General features: G+C 44.1%; 1 protein-coding gene across 3 annotated transcripts; it reads right to left on the reverse strand.

Annotated features, from left to right (window-relative positions):
* Positions 1-12963: 12963 nt before the first annotated feature.
* LOC308078651 (zinc finger protein 703-like) lies at positions 12964-23778 on the reverse strand. 3 transcript variants are annotated; one of them, XM_080419911.1, is made up of 7 exons: positions 23227-23778; positions 22920-22975; positions 22295-22402; positions 19043-19261; positions 17257-17950; positions 16128-16718; positions 12964-14580 (listed from the first exon to the last, which is right to left on the reverse strand). In XM_080419911.1, exons 1-7 carry the CDS (start codon positions 23291-23293, stop codon positions 14510-14512), a joined length of 1806 nt encoding a protein of 601 aa, XP_080276037.1. In that variant the 5' UTR covers positions 23294-23778; the 3' UTR covers positions 12964-14509. The 3 variants fall into 3 exon arrangements, with proteins under 3 accessions (XP_080276037.1, XP_080276039.1, XP_080276038.1); XM_080419913.1 differs by lacking the exon at positions 23227-23778 and having other exon boundaries at positions 22920-23212; XM_080419912.1 differs by lacking the exon at positions 23227-23778 and having other exon boundaries at positions 22295-22441; positions 22920-23212.
* Between the last annotated feature and the right edge of the window lie 2623 nt (positions 23779-26401).

Below are 26401 nucleotides of genomic sequence, written 5' to 3' on the forward strand. Positions count from 1 at the left end.
TTTTTGGGAAGGAGGAGAGGATTAGCGTTGCCAGATTTTGCGTGAGAAATAAGCAACCTAGTCTAGGAAAACAAGCCCAAAAGAAGCAACTTTAGATCAGAATTAGAATCAGGTTTATTGTCCCATCACATGTTTACAGAGGTAAAAAAAAAAGTTCCCATCGTTCCCATTGATTGATTGATTGATTGATTGATTAAATATTTTGGACGCAAGGCCTAAAAAACAACTACAGTTAAACAAGCCAAAACGATGCAACCCGCAACTACCAATGTACAAGCTACTTTACAGAAAAAGAAGCCCAAAGTCGCTTATAATAAGCCGACATGGCAACACTGCATTAGAGGTGGAGCTGCTGGGATGAAAGGAGGAGGGAGAAGGAGGAATCACACTGCTTTACTTTTAAAGTAAACTCGATTTTGCTTCGCAAGGTTGCAGATCCGGTTCAGAGACGGATACGGAAACTGGTTTGTTGTTCTGGGTCTAGAACGGATGCGGAAGTGGTGCATGTAATGCTTATGTACAAATTACCGGATATTGAAGGCGGGCTCTGTTTGTAGATGTAGGTGCATGAATAAACAAGGCAAGTCATGCTGTGTCTCAACGCCGTGTATTCACAGTATGCAGGTAATCGTACAACTGATGTGGTCACGTGAGGCAGGTATATATAACACAGGTACAATACGTCCACAGGGTGGAGCTGCAACCTAGCCTAAACCACCCTGTAACATCTCCCTTCCTAACAACGCAGGATCAATACTGCCATTAAACTGTTGACCTTCAATCATAACATTAATCAAATTATTTCAATAACAAATAGTGCACATAGCAGAGACACTTCAATAAAGCCGGATCAGAACACATCAGCCATAAACTCCGAACAATCAATCACATTTGTTTTACAATCTCTCCACTTCCTTCTTTTTTTTTTTTTTTTTTTTTTTTTTTCACAATCATTATCGTCCATGTGTGTTTGAGTGCGCACTGTCCAAGCGTGCTTGAGTGTGCACAGTCCGAGTGCCTGTGTGTGTGTGTGAGTGTGTGAGTGTGTGGGTGTGAGTGTGTGTGCGTGACCTAGAGGTCAAGTCTGTCAGGAGGTCTAATCGTCCGTCCGCTCCGGGAGAAGACCCGGCCCTGTAACTCACGGCATGGTGTGTCCCCAGTCTGCGGGGAAGACGGCGACGACCTCTGGGGTGATGGCCTTGGAGACTCCTCTGGGACGCCGACGACCTCTCGGTAGCTCCCCCCACTCGCAGGCTGCTCCGGGGCCGATTCTGGGAGAACTTTCGGCTGGAGAAGGGCCGCCTCTGCTGGACGAAGATCAACCCTGTTGCGCCGATACGTGGTCCCCTCCACACCGACCAGATAGGACCGGAGTCCCAGCTGCTGCAGGCACACACCTCTCCTCCATCGGCCCGTCCTGTCTCCTGGGAGTGGCTTCATCCGTATGGGCTGGCCGACGTTCAGCTCTGGCAGATCCTTGGCAGATCTGTCATATGTCAGCTTTGCTGCTTGATGTTTCACTTTCAGCTTGTCAGGAACACCCGTGACGACCTGAGGCACCAGTAGCTGGTCGGCCACAGGGAGAAGGGTTCTCAGTCTCCGCGACATAAGCCGCTGTGCTGGGCTGCAATGCATACCCTCAGTGGGCGTATTTCTCCAATGCAATATGGCCCTCCAGGGGTCCTCTTTGGCACGGTCTGCCCTTCTGCACAGGCTCTTTACAATTTTCACTGCCGACTCCGCTTTGCCGTTAGCCTTTGGGTGCCTCGGTGAGGACATGACATGCTCAAAACCCCACTCTCTCGCGAATGCCCGGAACTCTCCACCGGCAAACTGGCCTCCACCATCAGAAATGGCCCTGTCTGGGACACCGTAGCGTGCAAACTGTGCCTTGCATCTACGGATCGTGGTGTCCGCTGATAGGTCAGGGAGCAGGTCGATCTCCCAAAAGTCAGAATAATGGTCCACCACGAGCAAGAAGTTCTGTGCTGCGTAGCTGTATAGATCCATGCTTACTAGCTGCCAGGGACGTGTGGGGAGCGGGTGTGACATCATAGTCTCTTTCTGTTGTTCGTGTGCATACTCATTGCACACAGAGCACTTTTGCACATAATCCTTGACTTCCCCTTGCATACCGGGCCAGTAAAGTGTATCACGGGCCTGCCTGTAGCACGCCTCGCCCCCCACGTGGTTGTAGTGGATCCGTCTCAGCATTTCCGGACGCATAGCTTTTGGAATGATGACGCGCTGACTCCTGAAGAGCACGCCATCCTGCGCACTTATCTCATCTCTGATGGCCCAGTAGTCCCTGACGGCTACAGGGGTCTCCTCTTTGTGTTCTGGCCATCCCTCTAGCACGACTGATTTAAGTGTTTGAAGACACACATCCTCCTCAGTGTGTGTCCGAATCTGTGCCAGGCGTTGGCTGCTGACATTTAAATAGTCTGTCTGCTGAATGGCCGCCGCGTCACATTGCTCCTGCTGCATGCTGCAGACCATTTCACGTTGGTACAGTGTGTCTGTTCTCTGTGGCGGGGTGGTGGCTCTGCTGAGCGTGTCACTTATGTACATTTCAGGGCCTGGCTTGTATACCACTGCAAGGCAGTAGTTCTGAAGTGTGAGGAGCATGCTCTGAAGGCGCTTTGGCGCACTGAGGAGGGGCTTGGTGAAGATGGACACCAGCGGGCGGTGGTCGGTCTCTGCAGTCACATCACCCCTCCCATATAGGTAGTAGTGGAAGCGTTGGCAGGCGAATACGATGCTCAGGCACTCCTTTTCAATCTGTGCGTAATTTTGCTCTGTTTGGGTCAATGCACGGGAGGCGAATGCGACAGGCTGTCCCCCTTGAAGCAAGCAGCAGCCCAGACCCGCCTGACTGGAGTCGCTCTGTACAGTGACTGGCTTGCGGACGTCATAGTACCTTAGGACTGGCACCGCCGTGACCAGTGCCTTGATTTCCTTCATGGCGGCATCATGTTTGGGCAGCCAGTGCCACATCACCTCCTTGTCCAGCAGTCTCCTCAGCGGCTCACATACCGCTGACAAGCGTGGCATGAATCTGGACAGATAGTTCACAAATCCGACACACCGCTGGACCCCTTTTGCGTCTGTGGGGTTTGGCATGTCCAGAACCGCCCTGATTTTGTCAGGGTCAGCCTTGAGGCCCTCCGCGGATAGTATGTGGCCGTGGAAGCGGACCTCCTTCACTCGGAACTGCAGCTTTTTCAGGCCCAGTCTCAGCTTTACTTCCCTGCATCTGTCCATCAGAGCGATGAGGTTTGCGTCATGGTCGCGATTGGCCTCGTCCTCTGTGTCCCCACAGCCGACTATAAGGATGTCATCGGCTATGGGCTCAATCCCTGTCAAACCGGCCAGCAGCTCATGCTGCTTCCTTTGATACAGCTCCGGGGCAACTGACACACCGAAAGGGAGTTTCAGCCAGCGTTTCCTACCCCACGGTGTCCAGAATGTTGTCATCAGGCTGCTCTCTTCATCCAAGCGGCACTGCAGGAATGCATCACGTGCATCCACCAGGGTGAATATTCGTGCCTTTGGCAGCTTATACAACACGTCATCTAAAGTGGGCATAAGGTAGTGGGACCGTTTCAGAGCACGGTTGAGAGGCTTCGGGTCAATGCATAGTCTCAATTTGTCTGGCTTTTTCACTATGACTAGATTGCTAATCCAGTCCGTGGGTTGAGTGACTGTGGTCAAGTGTCCCTCCTCTTCATATCGGTCAAGCTGAGCCTTAACAGCTGCCTTGAGGGCCACTGGAACGTTCCTGGGAGCACACTGCACCGGTGCCACAGTGCTGTCCAGCTCAAAGTGAATAACACCGGGCAGAGACTCAACAGGGCTGGTGAACACGTCGTGGTAGGTGCTGACAAGACACTCCTTGGTCAGGTCTCCCTTCCTGCAGTGCTCCACCTTATTCAGCTCCTCAGGAATGGTGAAGCGTATCAGACCAAGTCTCTCACATGTCTCACCCGAAAGCAAGGGCCTCTGGCCAGTATGCACAATCTCAAAGTCCAGTCTGTGCGTCTTACCCCTAATGACGCATTGTGTGCTGTACACACCTAATGAGCTCATCCACTCACTGTTGTATAGTTTTAGTCTGGTGAGACTCTTCAGAAGAGGCGTTCTAGGCGCCAGTCTCGTCTTGTCCTTGATGCTCATCACATTGCAAGTGGCTCCAGAGTCGAGCTGGCATCTCTGAACCCCACTTTGCAGTGGCAGGTTGACAAGCCACTTTTTACCTTGAGTGTTCACAGCCCCCACGCTCTCCGCTGTGTACACGTCTCTCTCATCGCTGTCCTCCAGTTCCCCTGGCAACGGGTCATCCACAGCATTCACCTGGCGTGCCTGCTGGCCTCTTTTCATGCATACTTTTGCAAAATGGTTAGCAGTGCCACACGAGCGGCACGATTTCCCAAAAGCAGGGCACAGGTCCCGCCCACGTTTGTGTCGTGTACCACAGTACTTGCATTCGCCAGCGTCTCTCATGCTCTGTGGTTGTGCAGATGTGTAGGTGGACTCGGATGGCCTGCTGGCAGACCTCCGTCCATATCGCTGTCCTTGTGTGGCATTAATGCTGTCCCCAGGCCCAGAGCTGCCCAGTGACATGGTTTTTAACTTGCTGTCCATGGCCTCTGCTGCACGGCAAATGTTAATGGCCTCTTCCATTTTAAGGTCCTTTTCCCTTAGTAAACGACGTCTAGCACCCTCGTCAGTTATCCCAAGAACAAGCCTGTCCCTTATGAGTTCATCTTTTATAGCTCCATATTCACAAGAGGCAGCCTTTTCCCTCAGCCTGGTAACAAACGCATCCAAGAGCTCTCCATCCTCTTGTTTAAGGTTGCCAAAAACGTACCTCTCAAAGATTACGTTCTTTGCGGGTGTGAAGTATTGCTCCAGTGCCAGTAGTATAGCACCCGCATCTTTTTGTTCGTCCGCGGTGAGTCCCAGGTTGTGTTTGTAAACATGGCGGCAGTCGTTTCCCATTAGCCTCCTGAGCGCAGCTGCTTGTACCGGCTTTTCTTTCTCGCTGAGCCCGGTCGCAAGCAGATAATCCTCAAATTCTGCTCGAAAGCTCGCCCAGTTGCCGTGGATGTCCCCCGCCATCTTCATAGGCTCCGGAGGCGGGATGCTGGATGCCATTGTTCCAACGCGACGCTAATGCTAACAGGCTAACTGAAACTGCTAAACCTCACCAAAATAAACAAACGCACTCTGTCTCAGCGACGGACAGTAACATGCAGTCCACAGCTGGGTCCTATTCGAGCTTCTGACACCATGTTTGTAGATGTAGGTGCATGAATAAACAAGGCAAGTCATGCTGTGTCTCAACGCCGTGTATTCACAGTATGCAGGTAATCGTACAACTGATGTGGTCACGTGAGGCAGGTATATATAACACAGGTACAATACGTCCACAGGGTGGAGCTGCAACCTAGCCTAAACCACCCTGTAACAGGCTCTAGACTGGACCACGCTGTTTAACTCGGAGTAGAAACTAGAGACGAGGCTTTCTACATAAATACTGTCATGACCATAGATATTAGAAACCTAGATACCTCATTGGCCTCTGCAGTTCATTGGGGCGACTTGTATCGCAATACACGGCGGCACTTCCGTCTTCCGCAGGGAACCTGTCACTCAAAGTGAATACTGGCCAATCACAGCGCTCACAGTGCGTTGACTACTAGCCAATCACAGTGCGTCTTTTCCGGGACTTGTCAGTGCAATGGTTCTCAACCAGTGGTCCGGGAACCACCAGTGGTCCTTGAGGGGGTTCCAGGTGGTACCCAGCTAAATGATGGAGAGTTGATAATAACCAAATGGACCCTTATAGATCTTTAAATCTTGAGTATAACATTTCACACTGTCAAGAGTCAAATTGTTAAACATCTGCATTACTTACTAAACAAGTACACAATTAGAGAACGTAAACAATTGTTATTTTGACAACATCTTATCGAACGATAACATATTCTACGTTTTGGGTGTGAGAGGCTAAAGCTTATCAAACGGTGTTCCGTGACTCAAATGCTGAATAAATAATGGACCTTGATATGAAAAAGGACCATGTCTCTTATTTGAATTTCACAAATAGAGTGTGGAGTTTGCCAAGTTCCAACTAACTAGATGCTGCGCACAGCTGTCAGCTGCTGCCTCTCAAAGGGTTAAGAGCTGGGTTAAGAGCTGGGTTACAAAAAGACCCGCCCCCACCTGCCTCTGATTGGCCTACCGAACTTCCGCGTGTGTGACGCACAGGCAGCCCTGCGGAAGCAGGAAGCGCGCCCGAGATACAGACGCTTCAGAGCCGAATGAGGCGTCTACCTTTATATGTCTATGGTCATGACAGTCAGCCTTGTTTGACCGGATACAGTAGGCGTGCTCTAGACCGGATCTGAAAACTATTTACAGCTGTAAGTTCACGACTTTGCCACAAGGCGGCAAAATGACTAAATCATTAATTTTATCCATTTGTAAAAAATGCAAACTCAGGATTTTACTGTGCAATTGTGTGGGTCCTAACTAATAACTAGAAGTAATTTCCCCATTAAGATAAAACACTATCTTACGTTTATTATCCTACAGCCTTTATTTAATTAAAGTGTTTAGTAGACTCAAACAAAGTCAGCCTATTGATTAATTGCCTAGCCTAAGACCACTAAAGCTTGAATTTTTCGTTAAGTATAGGCTAACTGGTTGTAGACTTTTGTCTCTATAGTATAACTTTCATCAAATGATTGTCGCATTACTTAATACTTTCCCGCAACTAAAATGCATTTTGGTTGCTATATCGCCTCGCCACCACCAGGGGTCAGCCGCATCAACATAATGAAATGCTCTATTGAAAGCTGCAGCCTGCATCACAGGGCCTTTTGACTGATTGATTGATTGAATACTTTATTTAGAAGTTTGCTGAAAAAAGCACATGAAAGTACAGTTCAAATACAAGGTCAACTAAATAGGATTAAAAAGCCCAAGAAAGCACAATGGCTTGTTTCAATTGGGGTCCTCTTGTACTCAATTCATAGTGACATTAAATGACAGACAGATATACACTACTATGTAGAACATCATATAATCAGTTTAGAAATGAAAAATAAGAAAAACAAAAAATATGTACTGTAAAAAGTTTGAAAAGGGGGGCCATAGGTTGTGCCTTTGAAAGGGGACAGTTTTGAATTGTAGCCATCTGAAGGTACTCTTTTAGGGCAGTTTTGAAGGAGAGTAGGGTTTTACACTCCTTCACTGCTTTTGGTAGGGCATTCCACATTTTTGTTGCATAGCAGGAGAACAAATTCAACCCCTTATTTGTGCCAAATCTGGGCTGGACGTAGCCCTGATACATGACTGTCATACCATGACAGTCATGGAACCGAAGGTTCCTGGTTTATCGGGAACCTTTTTATTTTATTTATTGCTTTTTATTGAACACTACGGGAGATACGGGTACTTATCGCGGAACCGATCAACTTGTAACATCCTTGGCTCGTGGGTAAGCACTTTATATTTGAAATCTGAACGTTTATGTACATGTGAGAGTTGTAAATGTAAAAAAAAAAAGGTTCCCGATAAACCAGGAACCTTCGGTTCCATGACGCTTGTGACAGACAAGCGTCATGTGAACCATGGCTAGGCTGGACGTGATCGGTGGAGCTACCTCTGGTGCTGTGATTGTGGACTTTTTTGAAGTACTTTGACAGGTATGGGGATCTTTACGTTGTGATGTATCTTGTGGACCAGGCCCATTGCATGTCCTCAACCCTGAGCCATCCGACCCTTGCAAAGTGAGCAGGGGTTAGATGAGTTGAAGGTGAAAGGCCAAGGAGCCTTACCAGTTTGTTTTGGGATGTCTGGAGCCTTGTTTTTAAGGCCTGAGTGGTGTTGTGGTACCATGAGGTGCGTGCATAGTCGAAGTGACCTTGGATGAGTGCCCCTGTTAGAATCCTCAAGGTATTCTTACTGACTAGAGAGGAAATCCTATACAAAAAAGTTCCATGCAGTTCCATGACAATTACAAAATAATCACATGATTAGATATATGATCCTTTTAAATTTATGATAATATATGGCATGTTTTGTTTAATGACATTTATATTTTAAGCACAGTTACCTACCTTTAGACAATACATGATGTTGACTGTGGGAGGCAGTGGAAATTACATGATTGACCTGTTTGGTTGGCTTTTCACTTTGATCATGGGACTCAATAGATGAATAGTTAGGAATATTTTATTGGCATCATTTAAAGCAAACAGTGCAAACATTAAAAGCGCCAAGATGGAAGTACAATTAATTTTAAATAGCATATTACAACTTTTCACAGTCTGACTCTTATCGGCTGATTTCACTATATGCGAAAAGTGGTTAATTCATAATATAAGAAAAAGTACAGTACTCAAGTAAAAGTATGTAGTTACTGTCCACCAGTGGGGGGAAACAGTTGTCATCATTCATTGCTGTAAGTATGCAGGAAACAATGCGAGCGGAGCTCCATTAATCATGTCTGACAGACAGGCAACCGCAGGGTTAAAGGTGGGAGCGCTGCCAGACACTCTGTTACTGATTTTATTGCCTTCTAATATGTGTGTGTGTGTGTGTGTGTGTGTGTGTGTGTGTGTGTGTGTGTGTGTGTGTGTGTGTGTGTGTGTGTGCGTGTGCGTGTGTGCGCGTGTGCGTGTGCGTGTGCACATGTATTACTATGCTCGAGAGGGCCAAATATCCCCTCAAGTATAGAAGAATTTGGTGAGGAAGTTGTTTTTGCTTTCCTTTTCTTCCATGGTATTTTCTCTTCCTTAGATAGATTTGTAATTGTATTGTATTTCTTGTTTTTTTGTCAATGTCATTTGATAAATTATAGAAGCAAGAAGGGGTAGGAAGTGTTAAACTTCTCCTTATTCCCTTTTTGTGCACTCTGGAGTTTGTTTTAGGTCTACTTTTAAACAAACACACAGCCGCACGCACACACACACGCACGCACGCACGCAAGTTTGACTAAACATCGGTGTTTGAGTGGGTTTGCTGTGTGTCATTAATCTTCCAGACACAGTGAAAAAAGACACACTGTAATGACTGTAATTCCATGCAGTACTCTGCATTCATTCTGCTTGGTACTCAATCTCTGTCTGTCTGTCTGTCTGTCTGTCTGTCGGTCTATCTGTCTCTCCCTCTTTCTGCCCCTCTTTATCTCCCCCCTCTCTCTGCATACAGCAGTATTCATTCCTGTGTGTGTGTGTGTGTGTGTGTGTGTGTGTGTGTGTGTGTGTGTGTGTGCGTGTGTGTGTGTGTGTGTGTGTGTGTGTGTGTGCGGTGCGTGCGTGCGTGCGTGCGTGCGTGCGGATGCCCGTCTGACCTCCGGCTGTCTTATGGCGTCTGCTCCGTGTCACAGAGGTCAATTAGAGTGGGTTGATATTCATAAGACGGGATGAATAAACGGTGAAGTATGAGAGAATGCATGCAGGGTCAGTCACATTCACATGAATAAGCAACCAAGTCTATGAAAACAAGCCCAAAAGAAGGGACTACATAGGCCACATGAGCACTTTAAACCTATATGCATCGGCTATTTGAAAATGGCCGATCTACAAGCTCATAAAGCGTTGCGATGCAATGCTTTGTGAGCTTGTAGATTTTCAAACAAATCTTGAAAAAAAAAGAAAGCGAAAGATTTTGAATATTTTCTGAAACATTTAAACAACACAAATCTGATACGGGGGTCCCTGGCACAAATATATTTGTAGATGGGTGTGTGTGTGTGGGGGGGAGATGTTTGTATTTGGAGGCGATGAGGCCAAAGAAATCAGAGTGTTTGACACAGAGACCAACTCCTGGTTGAGCGTGCCTTCAAGTTCTGCACAGCTGCAGCTGGAGAGCAGAAATCAGGGAGCCTTTGCCTACAATGGAGAGCTGTACATATTTGACACCTTCACCTTTGATGATCTGTGGAAATTCAATCCAGAGACCTTCTCCTGGAAGGAGGTTGAGTCCAAGGGGAAAGGCCCGTCCCTGATGCATCAGATGTGCTGTGGCATGGTGGGAGATTGTATTGTCGTCTTTGGTGGATGGCATACTCCCATTGGCCATTCCTCTATGCCCGATGACGTGTACATCTTGGACTTGAGTCCTAGACTGAAGACGTTATGCAAGCTAGCAGTTGTTCAGTACGGTCTGGAGTGGTCGGAACTCCCGCATGACATCAGGTGGGAGCTGGCAGCCATGACTGCCGACAACAACAAAAACGATGAAAAAAATTAAACAAAAAGAAAGACGCTGAAAATAGAACAAAATCGGGCGAAACATTGTTGTGGTTGTTCGTTAAATAAACGGGAGAGCAGAATATCGTGTGCGGACATTCCTTTCTTTTTCAGATGTTGTCCTTGAGGCAGACGTCCATGGTTACATAATCCATGGGTCAGAAACTACCCAGGAAACCAGACAAATTTGGTTTGTGCAAAATAAATATTACAATTTTCCCCTTGGAAATGCAGGTTCCACACAGAGATTCCAGACTAATATCTACGCAGTCCTGAAAATTTGTTCCGATATCCAAGTGGACTCGACATTCTTTTTTAAGAGACGATCCTATTTGTTCTGAGATATTACAGACCCGATATTTTATGGACCCGACATGCCTAAAATGCCGTTCTAACAGGCTAGATATCAGTTATACTCCATAATGAAAACTTAGCAGCTAAGTAGCAGCCTACAATAAGAGACAACGATGTTAAATTGCATGTTTTCACCTCGATGAAAAAGGAATCCATGATCGCACATGCCATGTGCGCATTTTGATACCATGAAGGTATATTTTGACTGAGTCTGTGTGCTCTCCACTCTCACTGAACTGACAGCATGCGCTGCAGTAATCTGATGCCATGCAGGTCAGTGTAATCATTGTAGCACTTCATGCTTTTCTGCACCTATCAGCGCTGAGCATGGGTCTTCTCGGATCCACTCGGGTGTTATACATAATGATAAACATACCCAAGGTCCGAGATAATAGAACCGGAACCCACCCGGGTCCGAGTGATTGTGATAAAACCCGGATCCGGACCTAATTGAACACAAAGCTGCCCCCACCCTCACCATGTTTAAAACCACACTCAAAACCCACCATTTCAGACTCGCATTCCCTATATAAAACCCCAACCCCTGCCCCTCCCTTTCGTTTTTGTTTACCCTTACCTTTCTTTTATAGTTTTAACCTATTTAACTAGCTTGTTCTAATAAAGTTGTTTTTATCTGCTCTGTAAAGAGACTTTGAGTACCTAGAAAAGCGCTATATAAATCGTATGTATTTATTATTACTATTATTATGAATTGATCAGGAGACTAAATGAGAATGAAAGTCTTCAAAAATAAAGTCAGTCATAAGAAGAAAGTTCTGACATCGGATGGATTATTTCGGAGTATGTGCAACTACCTTTACATATTTTTTCTCTTTTTTCTTTTATTTCTTTTAAATAGAAGGGATGTCATCGAACCCCATCGAGCACACTCTATGATTATTATCACAAAATAGAGCTTTAACACGTTTTGTGTTCATCAAAAATGATCCTATCACCGTTAAATGCAAAACACTAACATGCACCCCAAATGAGACTTGATTTACTCTATAACCCGAAGTGCTGAACACCAGTGGTCTTGTTTACTAAACCACTGAACATCTGAGGCAGTTTGACTAAACCACTGAACACCTGTGGTCGTTTGACTGAACCACTGAACACCTGTGGTCATTTGACTGAACCACTGAACACCTGTGGTCGTTTGACTGAACCACTGAACACCTGTGGTCGTTTGACTAAACCACTGAACAAAACATGTAAAAAGCCTTTTAAGTGCATTATAATGCATTATAAATGCAATTTAAAAAAAAGTTAAAATATGGAGATAAGAGGTGTCCGACGGCAACAATATGGAACAATAACATTTACATAGCCCACCTTAATAAAAAGTGTAATTTTAGATTTCTTTGACTATTGAAAAATAGCAGATATACAAGCTCATAGTGCGGCACTCGTGCCGCGCTTTATTTTGTTTTAAATCATGAAAATGTGTGCAATTTTGTTTTACTCAAATCTTTGCTTCTCGGTATTCTACAAATGTCTTCTAAATCCTAACAGTTTTTTTTAAACCTATGTTGCTATAATCAGTGGTTCTCCATTTTTTTCATGTCAAGGCCCCCCAAAATGATATGTATTTGGCCACGGACCCCTATATCAAAATATGTTTTTCCAGGGACCCCCCAGAAGCAAAGATTTTAGTTAAAAACAATATATGTTTCACGATTTACAAAAAGTAGCAGATCAACAAGCTCATAGCGCAGCATTGTGCCGTGCTATGAGCTTGTAGATCTGCTATTTTTGAATAGCCAAAGTATAAAATAATGGTTAAAGTGGTTACACAGATAGTTACTTTGTAGACCGCATTCCCGTTTTTAATGGGTTAAAATGAGATGTGTGTGAAGTTATTTAGTGAGAGATGAGTGTGTAAAGTGTATGTTAAGGGTGCCTTAAAAAAATATAGCACTGAGCGCACTGGCCAATACAAACTACTAGGCAAGTGCGCTCGCGGTGCGCATTTTCGAACGCACCCTGCCACGCAAAAGGGGAGGCATATGATAAAAAAATTATGTTAATTGTGTGTGAATTTGTGAATGTTAAGCACATTGTAAAGCTCTTTGAATAAAGGCATTATATAAACCATTACACTGAAAAATACGTAAAATAAAACCGCACTGTATGTGCTTCAAACAATATACGTCCTGTTGTTTCTAATAAATACAGTACTTTCAGCTAAATCAATTTAGTCTCTTATTGTTAGATGTAAGACTAAAAGTAACGGTAAACAAGGAACTTGAATCCAGGATAATTGTTAATGAATTGTCAATGAACAACATAGATTACGTAATTGTAGATCCACAGAAATGAAGACACAACTTTTACACTGTTGCAATTTATTAAACAAAATATGACCTCACCTTTCACTGGATATTACTGCCAGGTGATGTTTATTACAAAAAAGAGAATATCACATCTCTTTTGGGGTATTTTGGTATAATAACTCAGATGTGATATTGATATTAATTATTAAAGGTGTTAAGGGAATATATTCGACAACTGGCCTGTGAATTGTCAAAGATCTTATTAAATGATGTTAAAATAATAATAGATTCATACAGTCAACATAGGAACCAAAAAAGAGATACAAACAAATTCTCAGTAGGAAGACACGGAATTGAATTGATGTTAATCCAGCATCTGTCATGGGGACCATACCTCCTCATAGCGCCCCACAGAGGTCAGACCTCCACACAGCACTATTGCTGGTCTTGTCACATGGCAATAGATTGTGGATAACAGTTCCCTTTTCCAGAAGGTGGCATAAACACAAATCTGCTGCTGAGCCAATCAAATGAAGCTATGAGACACTGACCCGGAACAGGAAATGTTCATTCTTCTGGAAAAGGGAACTACAATTATGCAGACAATTATTTATACTGAAATCAATACTTGCAGCATTAGCTTAAACAAGCCCCTTTTAACCCTTATCATATAATCGGTCTTCACTAATGCTCATTATAAGATGGATCTCTGTCTACTCACTATGAGTCTCATCGGTGGTTCTCATTAGTCTCATCAGTGATTCTTTAACCACTTAAACCCTTATAGTTGACCAGCGTCTATAAGGATTCTGTATTTGGTCCACTCCTTTTCCCTGACCAAAAGAAAAACCCAACGTGTTGCGAGCTTGTGGATCTGTTATTTTCGCCGATGGTTTGCCCCAGAATAGGGACACATTCACGTGATTAAGATAATCCAGGGTGCCATTACAAAGCCTCCAACCAGCTGCCATCTTTCAGGCCAGACCTCCAGCTTATTTCCCTGTCGGATGCTTCATTTCGGAAGTGCTAATGGGCTTCTTTGTGTATCAACAAATAAACAAAATCAATTAATCAATCATTACAGACAGTATCCATCCAAACCATCTGCAGACACCATTTTTTGGGGGGGGGTTTTACCCCCCTTTCTCCCTGTTTAAGTCATTATGCCAATTAATTCCTCCCACTGCTGTCGTATCCTACTGACTCACCTGCCAGTGAGGAGCCCCCACCGGGAGGACGTAGAGCCTTCCTCCTCCTCCTCCCGCCCAACACTCCCTGCTGACAGCCCGTAGGATTACGCACAGTGACAGTTATCACCCTCCCCGACCGGCTTCCCTCCCCCTGAACACGTGCCAATTGTGTCCCACAACCTCCGTGTTGGTGGGCAGGCACTTTACCACTGCGCCATCCGAGCGCCGTCTTCTGACCTCGACAGAGTGACCTCTAGTGTGTCTGGAACACCAAATCCTCTATAGTTACCATCCAAAGGCACGAGGAGATTCCCGTTAAGTCTATTCTCAGGCTGATACAATCCACAGTCTGAAGCAGGGGATGAAGCAATGGATCGCCATTAATAATAAGTGCTTTGGGGGGTTTCCTCTAAGCATGTGGTCTTCACTGGTAGCCCAGAGCAGACGCAGATCCCAGTCTCTGGCTGTAGAGGGCGTAGTGGGGGTAATACGATGCTGCAGAGGACAGAGAGTGCAGGGTTATTATCTACTTATAATAATAATTATATATATACTAATAATTAGAATAGCAGATATACGAGCTCATAGCGCGGCACCGAGTGCCACGCTATGAGCTTGTAGATCTGCTATTTTTAGAAAAATCGTGAACATTCGTGCAAATCTCTATATATATATATATATATATATATATATATATTATTATTTTTAAAGAAAACATTTGTAACTAAAATCTTTGCTTCTGGGGATTCTACAAATGTCTTCTAAATCCATCCAAAACAGTTTTTAGAAAAAAAAGAAAGAAAACTGTATACATTTTTCATGTCAAGGACCTCCCAAAATTATGTATTTGGCCGCGGACCTCCATCTGAAAATATTTGGTTCCAGGGACCCCCAGAAGCAAAGATGTGAGTTAAAATGTACTGTATATATATTATATATTGAAAGATTTGCAGACATTTTCACAATTGTTTTTAAAAAAATAGCCAAAGACATCTTAAAACGATACAGATGCGTTCCCTTCGCGGTCTTAATGGGTTAAATATATATATATATATTTTTTTGTTCAGTTAAGTAAAATGTAGAGTATGTTAATACAATATAACTTTCAATACAACTGGGGTGGTTGTATTTTGTCTCACTGCTCTTCTATTGAGATATTTAGGTCCTATGTCTAGGAGAGACATGACCGTTGACAAAATCCTGTTTCTGGTTTGACATGAATTTTGACCTGAAGGTCGAGATTAAATGAATCCCCTGAGCAAGTAGGCAGGGTATTTTATCAGTGGTAAAGATTTCAGCACTTGTGCAGCAGGACACAAGGGTTGAAATCTGATGTAGAACATTAAAGTTACGTAGTGCTGCTTTAACTATAACCTTGGTCATCACCTGGTGAAATACAAATAAAAAGAAGGCTTTACACACAAAAACAAATGGAAATCTAACTTATTTTTAGCTGTGCCAGTTTTAAGCGTTGTCAAAAACTTCAAAAGTTGTAAAAATAGCCGATCTACAAGCTCACAACACGTCATGAGCTTGTAGCTCTGCTATTTTTGCTATTTTTCTAAAACTTATAGCCTTATGAAACTCAACTCCCAAACCTGCTTTAACCAATTCAAACCGGGAAAGTATCTGTGTCATTTTAGATTTTTGCAACATATACAGCAACATACGTTTTTCAGAAAACTCTTAGGATTGGTAGTTTAGAACAGTGGTTCTCAAAAAAAGCAGATCTGCAAGCTCATAGCGCGTCCCTTCGTGCTGCGCTGCGAGCTTGTACATCTGTTTTTTAGTTTTTTTTTAAGTGAATAATTCTTTTACACAAATCTTCTCTTCTGGGGGTCCCTGGCACAAAACCTTTTCAGATGGGGGTCCGCGACCAAATATACATCATTTAGGGGGTCCTTGGCACGAAAAAGTCTGAGAACCTATCATATAGAAGACATTTGTAGAATCGGCCTCAGGTCTTAATGGGTTAAAAAAAAACAAAAGAAATCTAAACTGAAATTGAAATAAAGTGAAATAAATTAAAAACTCTTAATAACCTTGGTGTAGTAAGGGGATCGATCCTGGAGGTCCCAGGGACAGTTGCATGTTGTTGTAGTAAGGGTGATAGCGGGCTAAACCCAGGCCTGGAGGAGGTGGTCCTCTGAGAGCCAGCGAGCCGGGAAGGGACGCAGACGGGCCGCTCTGATGATGGGACAGGTGAAGGTGACAGCCGGGTCCAGAGGTGGGGACAGCAGACGGGCAGACGGAGAGGAACTTGCCGTCCATCCCTCTGGGCGCCGTAGGCGCATGGAGATGAGACAAGAGCTCGTCCGAGGCGGCGAAGCGTTTGTCGCACGGCCAGTTACCCGCGTGACGCGGGGGCTCGCTAGGAAGCATGAAGCCGTAGGTGTAGAGAGGATGGGAGAAGGTGGAGGAAGACGGGTGGATTGAGGGATAGACCAATGGGAAGCCGGATTTTAGGGAGGAGGAGGAGGGGTCGTTGAGGTGGGGTGCGCAGGGGTAGGTCAGACAGTAGGGGTCCCGACAGAAACTCTGGATGAAGGAGGGAGGGGTGGAGGCCGTGGGTGGGCTGGTGGGCGGGGGCTTTCCTGAGACGCCGCCCGGGCCGGTGTTGGTCGAGTCCGTCCCTGGAACATAGTGGGATGCAGGGTTATTATACTTAACTAAAACTAACAAAATAATGAAAACTTGTATTGAAAAACACATTTTAGTTAGCTGAAATAAAAACTGAAACTAGGCTTTAGAAAGAAAACGATAACTAACTGAAACTGTATTGTGTGTTTACAAAACTAACTAAAATCAGGCCTTAGTTTTAGTCTTTGTCAATATTTCTTATCTTCCAATACTTCTGTGACTGTTTTTAAAACCTGTTTTAAAATCTGTTAAAAACAAAAAACAAAAGGAAAGATAACTACAAGCTCACAACACGTCACAAGAAGATGTGATGTGTCTTGTGAGCTTATTAGCTGTTGATAGGCTATTTTTGCTATTTCTCTGAACTTTTTAAAACTCACCCCTGACCAACCCATAGTACAATAGAAAACTGAAACGTAAAAAAAAAGTAAAAAAAACAACAACTAGTGAACCCGCTTTAACAAATAAATAAACTGACACTGAAAACAAAATGAAAATAAAAATGAATAAAACATGCAAAACTATAATAACCTTGGTGGAGTGGATAGCCTACGTAGGCTCCCGCCATAGAACCATGGTATCCATTAACACCAGTAGAGGCCGGAAGGAACATGGATGGACTGGTTTTATAGGGGGAGACGGGTGCAACGTGTCCAGTCGAACCCAGGTTCGGCTGCGCGGGCCGGGGAGAGTCTCCCTTAGCATCCCCCTCATGGTCGGAGCCGCCGCATTCAGAGCTAGCGTTGCTGGAGTTAGCGCTAGCTCTGACCTGGCTGGAGTTTGCCAGTTGTGGACCGTCCGCGCCCGCGCCGTTGTTTACATCCGTATCTTTTTTAAGATGGCGTCCGTTACTGCTGCCAACGCTGACAGGGCTGTCGGGACTGGCCCGTCCGTGTCTGTCGTTGTCTCCGCTTGGACTCGTAGAGAGCGAGTTCCGCCGTCCACTGGGTAACCGGCTCCGTCTGTAAGGCTGTGACGGGTGCTGTGTCAATCTGGGTGGGCTGCCACCGTCTGCTCCGGGTTTCGGGGAGGTGGTCCGCGTTGGGAAAGAGTGCCGGAAGTTAGGTGTATCGCCATTAGTGCTGCTGGTGTTGCTGGGGACGCCGAAGCCACCAGTCTTGTCACTAGTGCTGCCACCAGAGTTGAGGTTGCTGCCAGCTCCGTCTCTGCCACTCTCTCCTCCCACCTTGTCGTCGTTGTAGGGCTTGAAGCTGCACTTGTCTTCCTGGGAGTTGGGTTGACACGATCGCGACATTTTAGTTGATAATTAATTGTCATGCAAATAATTGCGCAATTACACACCCACTGAAGCCTTGAAATCATGGAGATTTTTTTGTTTTTGTAGCATTCCTAAGCCAATAATTTGATAATCGGTCAGTATGAGACTCAATAGAAGACTCAGTAGGAGACTCTTTGAGTCTGTGTCTGGAGACTTCGCCGGTCATCAGATTATTGGCTCAGGAATCTGCCTAAAAATCTCCTTGAATTCAAGACTTCATAATTGATGGAAAATAAGTATTTTTTGGGGTGAACTACTCCTTTAACGATTTATTTGTGTTTTTGGCATTGAACATATAAATCCAAATTACATTTCCGTTTGCCTTTTAGGCTTTGTTAACAGAAATGGGCACAAGACAGATATAAGAAATAACTGAAATATACTAAGAAATGACTAAACGATGGCCGCAACCAATAATCAAAATAAATAATGTACAGTATTATAGCCTGTAACAGGCCATAGAATAAATAATTTGATACTTTCCAAAATTGTCAAAAAGAAGCGGAAATAGCACATCTACAAGCTCGTTTTGAAACGTTTGGATATCTCAGATTATCTCAAATAATTGTGATCAGGTGAAGACCGCTGAGGCAGATTCTACAAATGTCTTCTAAATCTTAACAGTTTTCTGAAAAACCTATGTTGCTACAGAATAGCAATGGTGCTCACACTTTTTCATGTCAAGGACCCCCAAAATGATATGTATTTGGCTGCGGACCTCCATCTCAAAATATTTGGTTCCAGGGACCCCCAGAAGCAAAGATTTGAGTTAAAAATGTTCACTTAAAAAAGTATATATTAAAAGATTTGCACAGATTTTCACGATAAAAAAAACGATAGCAGATATACAAGCTCATAGCGTGTCACTTCGTGCCGCGCTATGAGCTTGTATATCTGCTATTTTTTAATAGCCAAAGGACCACCGGGGGTCCCCGGACCCCACTTTGAGAACCAATGTACATAGATATAGCTAAAATCTGAAATAACACGGATGCTGTCCCGGTTTGAATGGGTTAATAATTGTGAAGGGGGGCCTACCTGGGAGGATCGCCGTTCCCCCGGGTTCGAACCCGACATGGATGAGCGTCCGCGGGCCTCCTTGTCCCCCGCCGTCCCCGAGGAGGGTCTGGAGGACGACCGCGTCCTCCCAGAGGAGGCAGAGGACAGTTTGGAGGAGGAGGAGGACGGAGGGTCTGGTTTACCAATCTGACTGCACGTCTGCGCTAGCAGCGCCAGAGGGCTTTTATTGGCATCCAACTACAAAAAAAGATTATATATATATTAAAAAATTACAATAAGTTAGTATTGCTTGATAGGTTGAATCTCTTGTCTCTTCTCTTGTGTTGAAAGACCTGAGGCCGATAAAAAAAGTTTTCTAAATCCTAACATTTTGAAAAAAATATAAAAAATATTTTTTCACAATTTTTCAAAAAATAGCAGATCTACAAGCTCATGGCGCGGCACTCGGTGCCGCGCCATGAGCTTGTATATCTGCTATTTTTGAATAGCCAAAGAAATCTTAAGTGACACAGATGCGTTCCAGCTTTTAATGGGTTAAAAGCAGCACTAACTTTTCTCTTCTACCCTGAAATTTGACCTGGTTTCCTGCGCAAGTCCTGATTTATTTATTTTTTACCACTGAGCTAATAGAGCCTGCGTGCTTGCTCAGGGGATGAATTGAATCTTGACCATCAGGTCAAAATGTGTGTCAGATCCTGTGTCTAGGTGAGACATGACCTTTGACACGATCTAAATGTCTCAACAGAAGGGAGACAAAATACAACCACCCCAATTAGTTATACTGTATTAACATACTCTACCGTACAGATTTAAATAAAAATAAAAGTTACATAATGAGGCTTTAAAATGTGTAATTTCATATTATGACATACCATAGGATACTACAATATTGTGGTCAAGGTATATAAAAAACATGTTGATACATACGTAGCTACACAGTCCAAGCCTACTAGGAAATTATATATTAATATAAGTGCAGCACAACTGATATTTATTGTCTTATTCATGCCCTTATTTTCAGTAGTGATGTGCCGATACCACATTTCTTCAATTCGATACGATAGCGATATTTTTGGGGGCGATTTTCCGATACCGATACTGATACCGGAAACAGAACCAAACAGGCTCCAAAACTGGCTCTCAACATGGGGTCCGAGACCACCAGGGGTCCAAATGGACCCTTACTGTAACTCTGAGAGTGTAGCTACACATAAGCCAAATTCCAATACCGAAAATGTCGGCGACTCGCTCACTTCCATTCGGTCACTCCGACTTCGAAACGGAAGTAGTCGGGTTCCAATTGTTCATTTGCTTCTTGGAGGAGGCGAGTGGAGTCGAGTGGAGGAGGCGAGGAGGCTCTCCGCTTCCGCATTGAGCGAGTGTACTTGAAGTGTACGCTCGACGAGAACAGCCTTCTACCATGCCGTTGAAGGCACAAGGGGATTGGGCGGGCGCGTGGGCGGGGACTTCTTTCCTCTACAATAGAAGAGTTAGGACTTCACATTTTAATACAACCGGAATACCCATGTGAGCACCAGCCTCAGTGGCGCTCCTCGCTAATCATTGGACTTCCACTCCACCACCTCTGGGAGTCTGGTTTCGACTCCCAATATTTTTCAAACAACCGCAGACTATTTTTTTCGCCGATAAAGTATACCGTAATTTTCGCACTATAAGCCGCACCTGACTATAAGCCGCAGCAGCTAAATTGAATGTTTGGAACATATATAAGCCGCACTGGACTATAAGCCGCGGGTGTAAAATCCATAGATTTAGGAGGTCCCCTAGTGGCCGTTAGCTGTAAAAATCCATAGATAAGCCGCACCGTTATATAAGCCGCAGGGTCGAAAAATGGGAAAAAAGTCGCGGCTTATAGTCCGAAATTTACGGTAGTTTTGGACCATGACGGAGGCGCGCCGACTCAGCAGACCTTGAGGCCGAGGAGTCGCGCCCGAGCGCCTCCAGGCGCGAGTGCCCGCGACGACCGGCCGATGGTCTGCTAGTCGACTAAGCGTCGTCCGAGTTATGTACCGATAGGCACAGAATCGTAAATAATATTGGTGGGGACTGCGTTTGCCCCAACTGCCACTCACTGCACTAACTTAGCCTGCCAGCCCCGCCCCCTTGTGCCTTCAACGGCATGGTAGAAGGCCGTTCGCACGCTCGACCAGTCTCCACAGCTCCTCGCGGCAGACTTCCGCATCACGTTTTTTTCCCTTCTCCCGTGACGTATACATTCTCCTCCTCCACATGTGGCCACACAAACAATGCTTGAAACCCAAAACCATGCCGAAAACACCGGCCGCCCCCAACCCCCTTTCCCCCGCCGCCGCCGCTCACACGTTGCGCATCTCTCACACACACACACACACACACACACACACACACACACACACACACACACACACACATACACACACACACGCTTAACTAAAAAGCGATGTGAAGACACACATTTAATGCTGAATTATAGAGCTTCAGCAGTTCAGCTGATAAAGTAACTGAAAAGACCGCAACAAGCCACTGGCTTTATTGCGTTGTATGATATAAAGCATAATACAATTATATACACTAGCCCATACCCGGTCGACCCAAGACACCACCCAAGACAGACAGACAGACAGAGGTTACTCCAATTATATAGTAGGATAGTAGGATTGTAATATATTGTGCTCACTTCTTCTGTCTCAAAAGCTGATAGTTAATTTCTCTCATGCCTCAATGCACGGACTACTATACATGACTGTGACAAAGATTATGTTTAAAATAATGTATTGTATTTATATGTGGACTGATGAATGATGTAATTCAGAGTCAGACATACTCTGTTATACAGTGGCAAAGCAGCAGTGCCGTGCGGGACTGCATGCTGTGGGGGGTGGGGGTGGGGTTCTGGGGACTGTACGAGCAAAAAGAGGGATGGGTAAGGATTCCATTCATAAATGTAAGTTTGCTCATCCTGGCGCTTCGTTCACTATTTCAGGGATAAATGGCTTTGCACAAAATGTTAATTATAAAGATAACAATGTGGCCTTTCACATTGATGAATTGTCTATTCTTATATTCTGTATTATTCTATACCTGCATATTATTCTATGCATGTATATTTCCAAAAAAAGTATCAAATGGGATGGCCTATAATAACTGCATAATTATCAAACTGATCAAAAAATGTTGATAATCATTGAGTTAATGGATAATTACATTAATTAAAACTTAATTAATTCATTAAAACTTGTCATAAGACAAAGAGTTGTGTTGTTTCTATACCTCAATGCTGAGTGTAGCTGTCCTCAGAGGCTGCAGGTATTCCTGGTGGATCAGGTGGTTCTGGTGAGCCGTCAACATGCTGAGGATTCTGATGGGGATTCTGTTGGCCTGCAGTATGGGATCCAGAGGAGTTAATAAAACAGCATCCTGGAGGCAGCATGGAAAGTAACTACTAAATTTTGAGGTATTTTTGACTTTTGACCAATTTTCAGTACTTTTACTTCTACTCCACTACATCTCAGAGGAAAATGTTTACTCCACTAGAATTATATCAAAACTTAGTCACTAGTTACTTTGTAGATTTTGATTATTAATACAAAACAATTCGGCCCTATATATTTTGGCCATTTGAAAATAGTAGATCTACAAGCTCACAATGCATTGTGAGCTTGTACATCGGCTATTTTCAAAAGATTTTGTATACATTTTTAACTTGTGAAAATGACATTATGCACAGTGAGTGCCTACTTTCTACTTTTGGTACTTTGAGTACATTTTGATACCAATACTTTTGCACTTTACTCAAGTAGTCCTACATTTTTAATTCCGGACTTTTACTTGCAACAGAGTATTTCTACATTGCAGCATTGATACTTTTACTCTAGTACAAATGTGAGTAGCCTACCTTTTCCACCACTGCAGACAGTGAGCTCAGCCTGATGGATGGATGCGGAACGGATCCTGAAAGGAGATCATCTGTCATTGAATGGACAGACAGACAGACAGACAGACAGACAGACAGACAGACAGACAGAACAGCCAAAAGCGTCGGGACTGTAGTGCGTTACTTCAACCAAACCAAAATAAATGCCTTTATTTGGTGTTGGATACTTGTGTTATCCATGCATACGTCCTTAAAAATGATCAAATAAAGGCAGAAAAAGCCAAAAAAGCCATTCCCAAAAAGGATGACTAATCCAGTTTCGTCTTACTATATATTTTCCAGAAACATCTCTTCCTTAGGTTCCTTGAGATTCCAAATCCAACTTTTATTCCCATATGTTATAGTCATTACGTCCACTCCTTCTGTATAGCAAACTCGTTGTAAAACTATGGATCCATTTCTTGCACATTTGCTAACCAACGTCCAAATACTATTGTTTTTAAAGCCTTATTATTGTCATAATATTGTCATACAAGCATTGTAGCTACACTAAAGCTATGAAAACCAGAAGGATCTGTGATATTGCCTAAAAAGTTTAACCTCGAGCTTATTATTATTTTTTCCCTTTATTTATTTTTTATTTTTCCATGCATTGTAACTACATTTTGTCCCGTTATTTGTAGTTGTAACGTTGACATGTTTGTAAAAAAAAACAAAAACAACAACAACTACGGATCCATTCCTTCCACGGTGATCAAGAAAATGTTATTCCATCATAATCCAACATGTTTTCACTGCTGCGTCCAGACGCGTCTGTCCACAGTACAACCACAGCCTGTCTCCATCCATGCGGTCAGTCCAGTGGTCCAGTCCGCTGTGAGATGCTTCCAGGACGGACACTTCACAGCCGCTGTCTGGTGCAGATGGCTGCTGGCAGTGTTGTTGCCAGACTTTGCGAGAGAAATAAGCAGCTAGGTATATGAAAGCCTTTGGTGTAAAGTAACTAAGTACATTTACTCAAGAACTGTACTTAAGTATACTTTTAGTTTTGAGGTATTTTTTACTTTACTGAAGTATTTACAATCTTCAATTATTTTACTTCTACTCCACTTCTCAGAGCAAAATATTGTAGCCTACTTTTACTCCACTACTATTTGAAAACTTGAGTTAGTACTTTGTAGATTTAGATTTGTATTAGCCTACTAAACATAACCACTTAAGTTCTATAAAATATATATCTGAAAATATTGAATGCCAGGGACAAATATATTATATTTGTCCATTGGCATTAAATATTTTCAAATGGGGATACATACATGAACAATTACTTAGGCCTATGGGTCCTGACTCCTTGACATGAAAATGTTTGAGAACCACTGGTTTAAACAACATTAGGAAGCAAGCCCCAAATAAGCAACTAAATCTTAAAAAACAAGCCCAAAAACCTGCAACCACCAATAATTTACAACAACTTTACAGAAAAGCCTAAAGTCGCTTAAAATGAGCAGACATGGCAACCCTGGCTGGCTGGTTGCATCACATCACATTACAAATAATGAGATGATGGAACTGTTTGCATGAAGTATCAATACTACAATGTAGAAATACTCTGTTAGACGTCCAGAATTAAAAATGTAGGCCTACTTGAGTAAAAGTACAAAAGTATTGGTGTCAAAATGTAGGCTACTTTAAGTGCCAAAAGTTATGCAGAATGTCCCCATTTCACAAGTTTTCAAATGTATAAATTGTATACAAATATTTTGAAAATAGCAGATCGAGCTCACAATGCGTTGCATGGCGACACATTGAGCTTGTAGATCTGCTATTTCAAATGGCCGAAATAGGGCTGAAGTGTTAATAATTTGTGTGTTTTTGTGTAATTTTTTTTTTGTGTAATTTGTGTAATTTGTGTGTTATTCAATCTCCTGGAGGAACTCTGTAACTGCCTGACTCACCTGTAGTCTGAGTATATCTTTTCTTGTATTATCAGGTTGCTTAGCTGTACTTTGCTTGCTTCAGAGTATCAGTGCTGTATATAGTTAGTTTGTGTTTAAAAGTAATTTCTTTCAAAGCATTAGAGGTATATTGTGAGGTGTGACCTGATTGCCCTATCAGAGAGAGTTTGACCTGAACCAGGCCTATTGCCTTGTTCATACTAGGGGCTCCAGTCCTGACAGACAATTAGCAATCAGTTGAAGTTGTTTTAAACCACCTGCTCTGAAAGCGGTAGCTTTCAAAGCGGCTAGCAAACGAAGGCTAGGCAGACAAAGGCAAGAGGCGACTTAGTCAATTTACGACCTTCCACATTGAGTGCTTCTTCTCTTCATAAGCAGCATCAGTGTTTAGTGATATATAGTAGTGTGATAGATATAGTAGTGTGTATATGTTTAGTGATCTACGATGTGTTTTCTTCCTATTCCTGTCCTCTCCTCTTCCTGGTGGTCGCAAAAACACTGGGTTACACCCAGATGTCGCGATACAACTAATCTAATATATCCTACTCTTTCCACTCACGTCGAGCAAGTGGTAACAGGAGGGCTTTGGAATTGCCACTCGGCTGTGGTGGAAGGCAAATCTGCTTTCATCTCAGCCTACGCATCCTTGCTCTCCCTTAACTTCCTTGCTCTGACTGAGACCTGGATCAGACCAGAAAACACTGCTACGCCCGCGGCTCTGTCAGATGTGTACTCTTTCTCTCACACTCCCAGAGCCGTGCGGACAGGTGGTGGGGCTGGTCTGCTTATTTCCAGAAAATGGAAATACTCTCCTGTTTCACTGTCACAATTCTCTCCTACCTCATTTGAATTTCATGTGGTCACTGTCTCTCATCCAGTCAAGCTCACCATTGCAGTTGTTTATCGCCCACCGGGCCCTACTGGTGGCTTCCTGGAGGAGCTGGACCATCTAGTCTCCCACTTCCCTGTCGATGGCTCTGGATTCATCCTTCTGGGTGACTTCAACCTCCCGACTGAGAAGCAGCTAGACCCACTACTTTCGTTTCTCGCCGCCTTTGACCTAGTTATTTCCCCATCTCCTCCTACCCATGAGGCGGGCAACCAACTGGACCTGATCTTCACCAGAGGCTGCTCTATTGCTAACCTGTCTGTCACTCCTCTTTCCAGTGAAAAGGGTAAGAAACTCTCTGATCACTACTTCATGTCCTACTCTCTCTCTCTCTCCTCTCCCCCCTCACAGCCCCTCCCTACCCACATGATTGCCTCACGTCACAATCTTCGCTCACTTTCCTCCACTGTTCTTTCCTCTTCTGTTCTCTCTGCTCTCCCTGCCCCTGAATCCTTTGCTCTTCTATCCCCTGATACCGCCACAGATCTTCTTTTCTCTACTCTATCCTCTTCTCTCGACCATCTCTGTCCCCTCACCACCAGGCCTGCACGCCAAACTCCACCTGCCCCCTGGTTGTCGGACTCAGTGCGGACTGAGAGACGGAGCCTGAGAGCGGCTGAGCGCAAATGGAGAAATGGCAACCTCCGGGAGGACCTTCT

This window comes from Gymnoscopelus braueri, assembly GCF_963280865.1.
Source record: "Gymnoscopelus braueri genome assembly, chromosome: 22".
In the NCBI taxonomy this organism is placed as follows: Eukaryota; Metazoa; Chordata; class Actinopteri; order Myctophiformes; family Myctophidae; genus Gymnoscopelus; species Gymnoscopelus braueri.

Bases quoted from the DNA above. Each gene is read 5' to 3' on its own strand.
- LOC308078651 (XM_080419911.1), bottom strand. From the start codon at position 23,293: ATGGGAATAAAAGTTGGATTTGGAATCTCAAGGAACCTAAGGAAGAGA. The intron at 16,719-17,256 runs GTTATTATAGTT...ACTATGTTCCAG, and splicing joins AGGCTATCCACTCCACCAAG to GGACGGACTCGACCAACACC. The intron at 14,581-16,127 runs GTTATTAAGAGT...TGTCCTCTGCAG, and splicing joins GATCCCCTTACTACACCAAG to CATCGTATTACCCCCACTAC.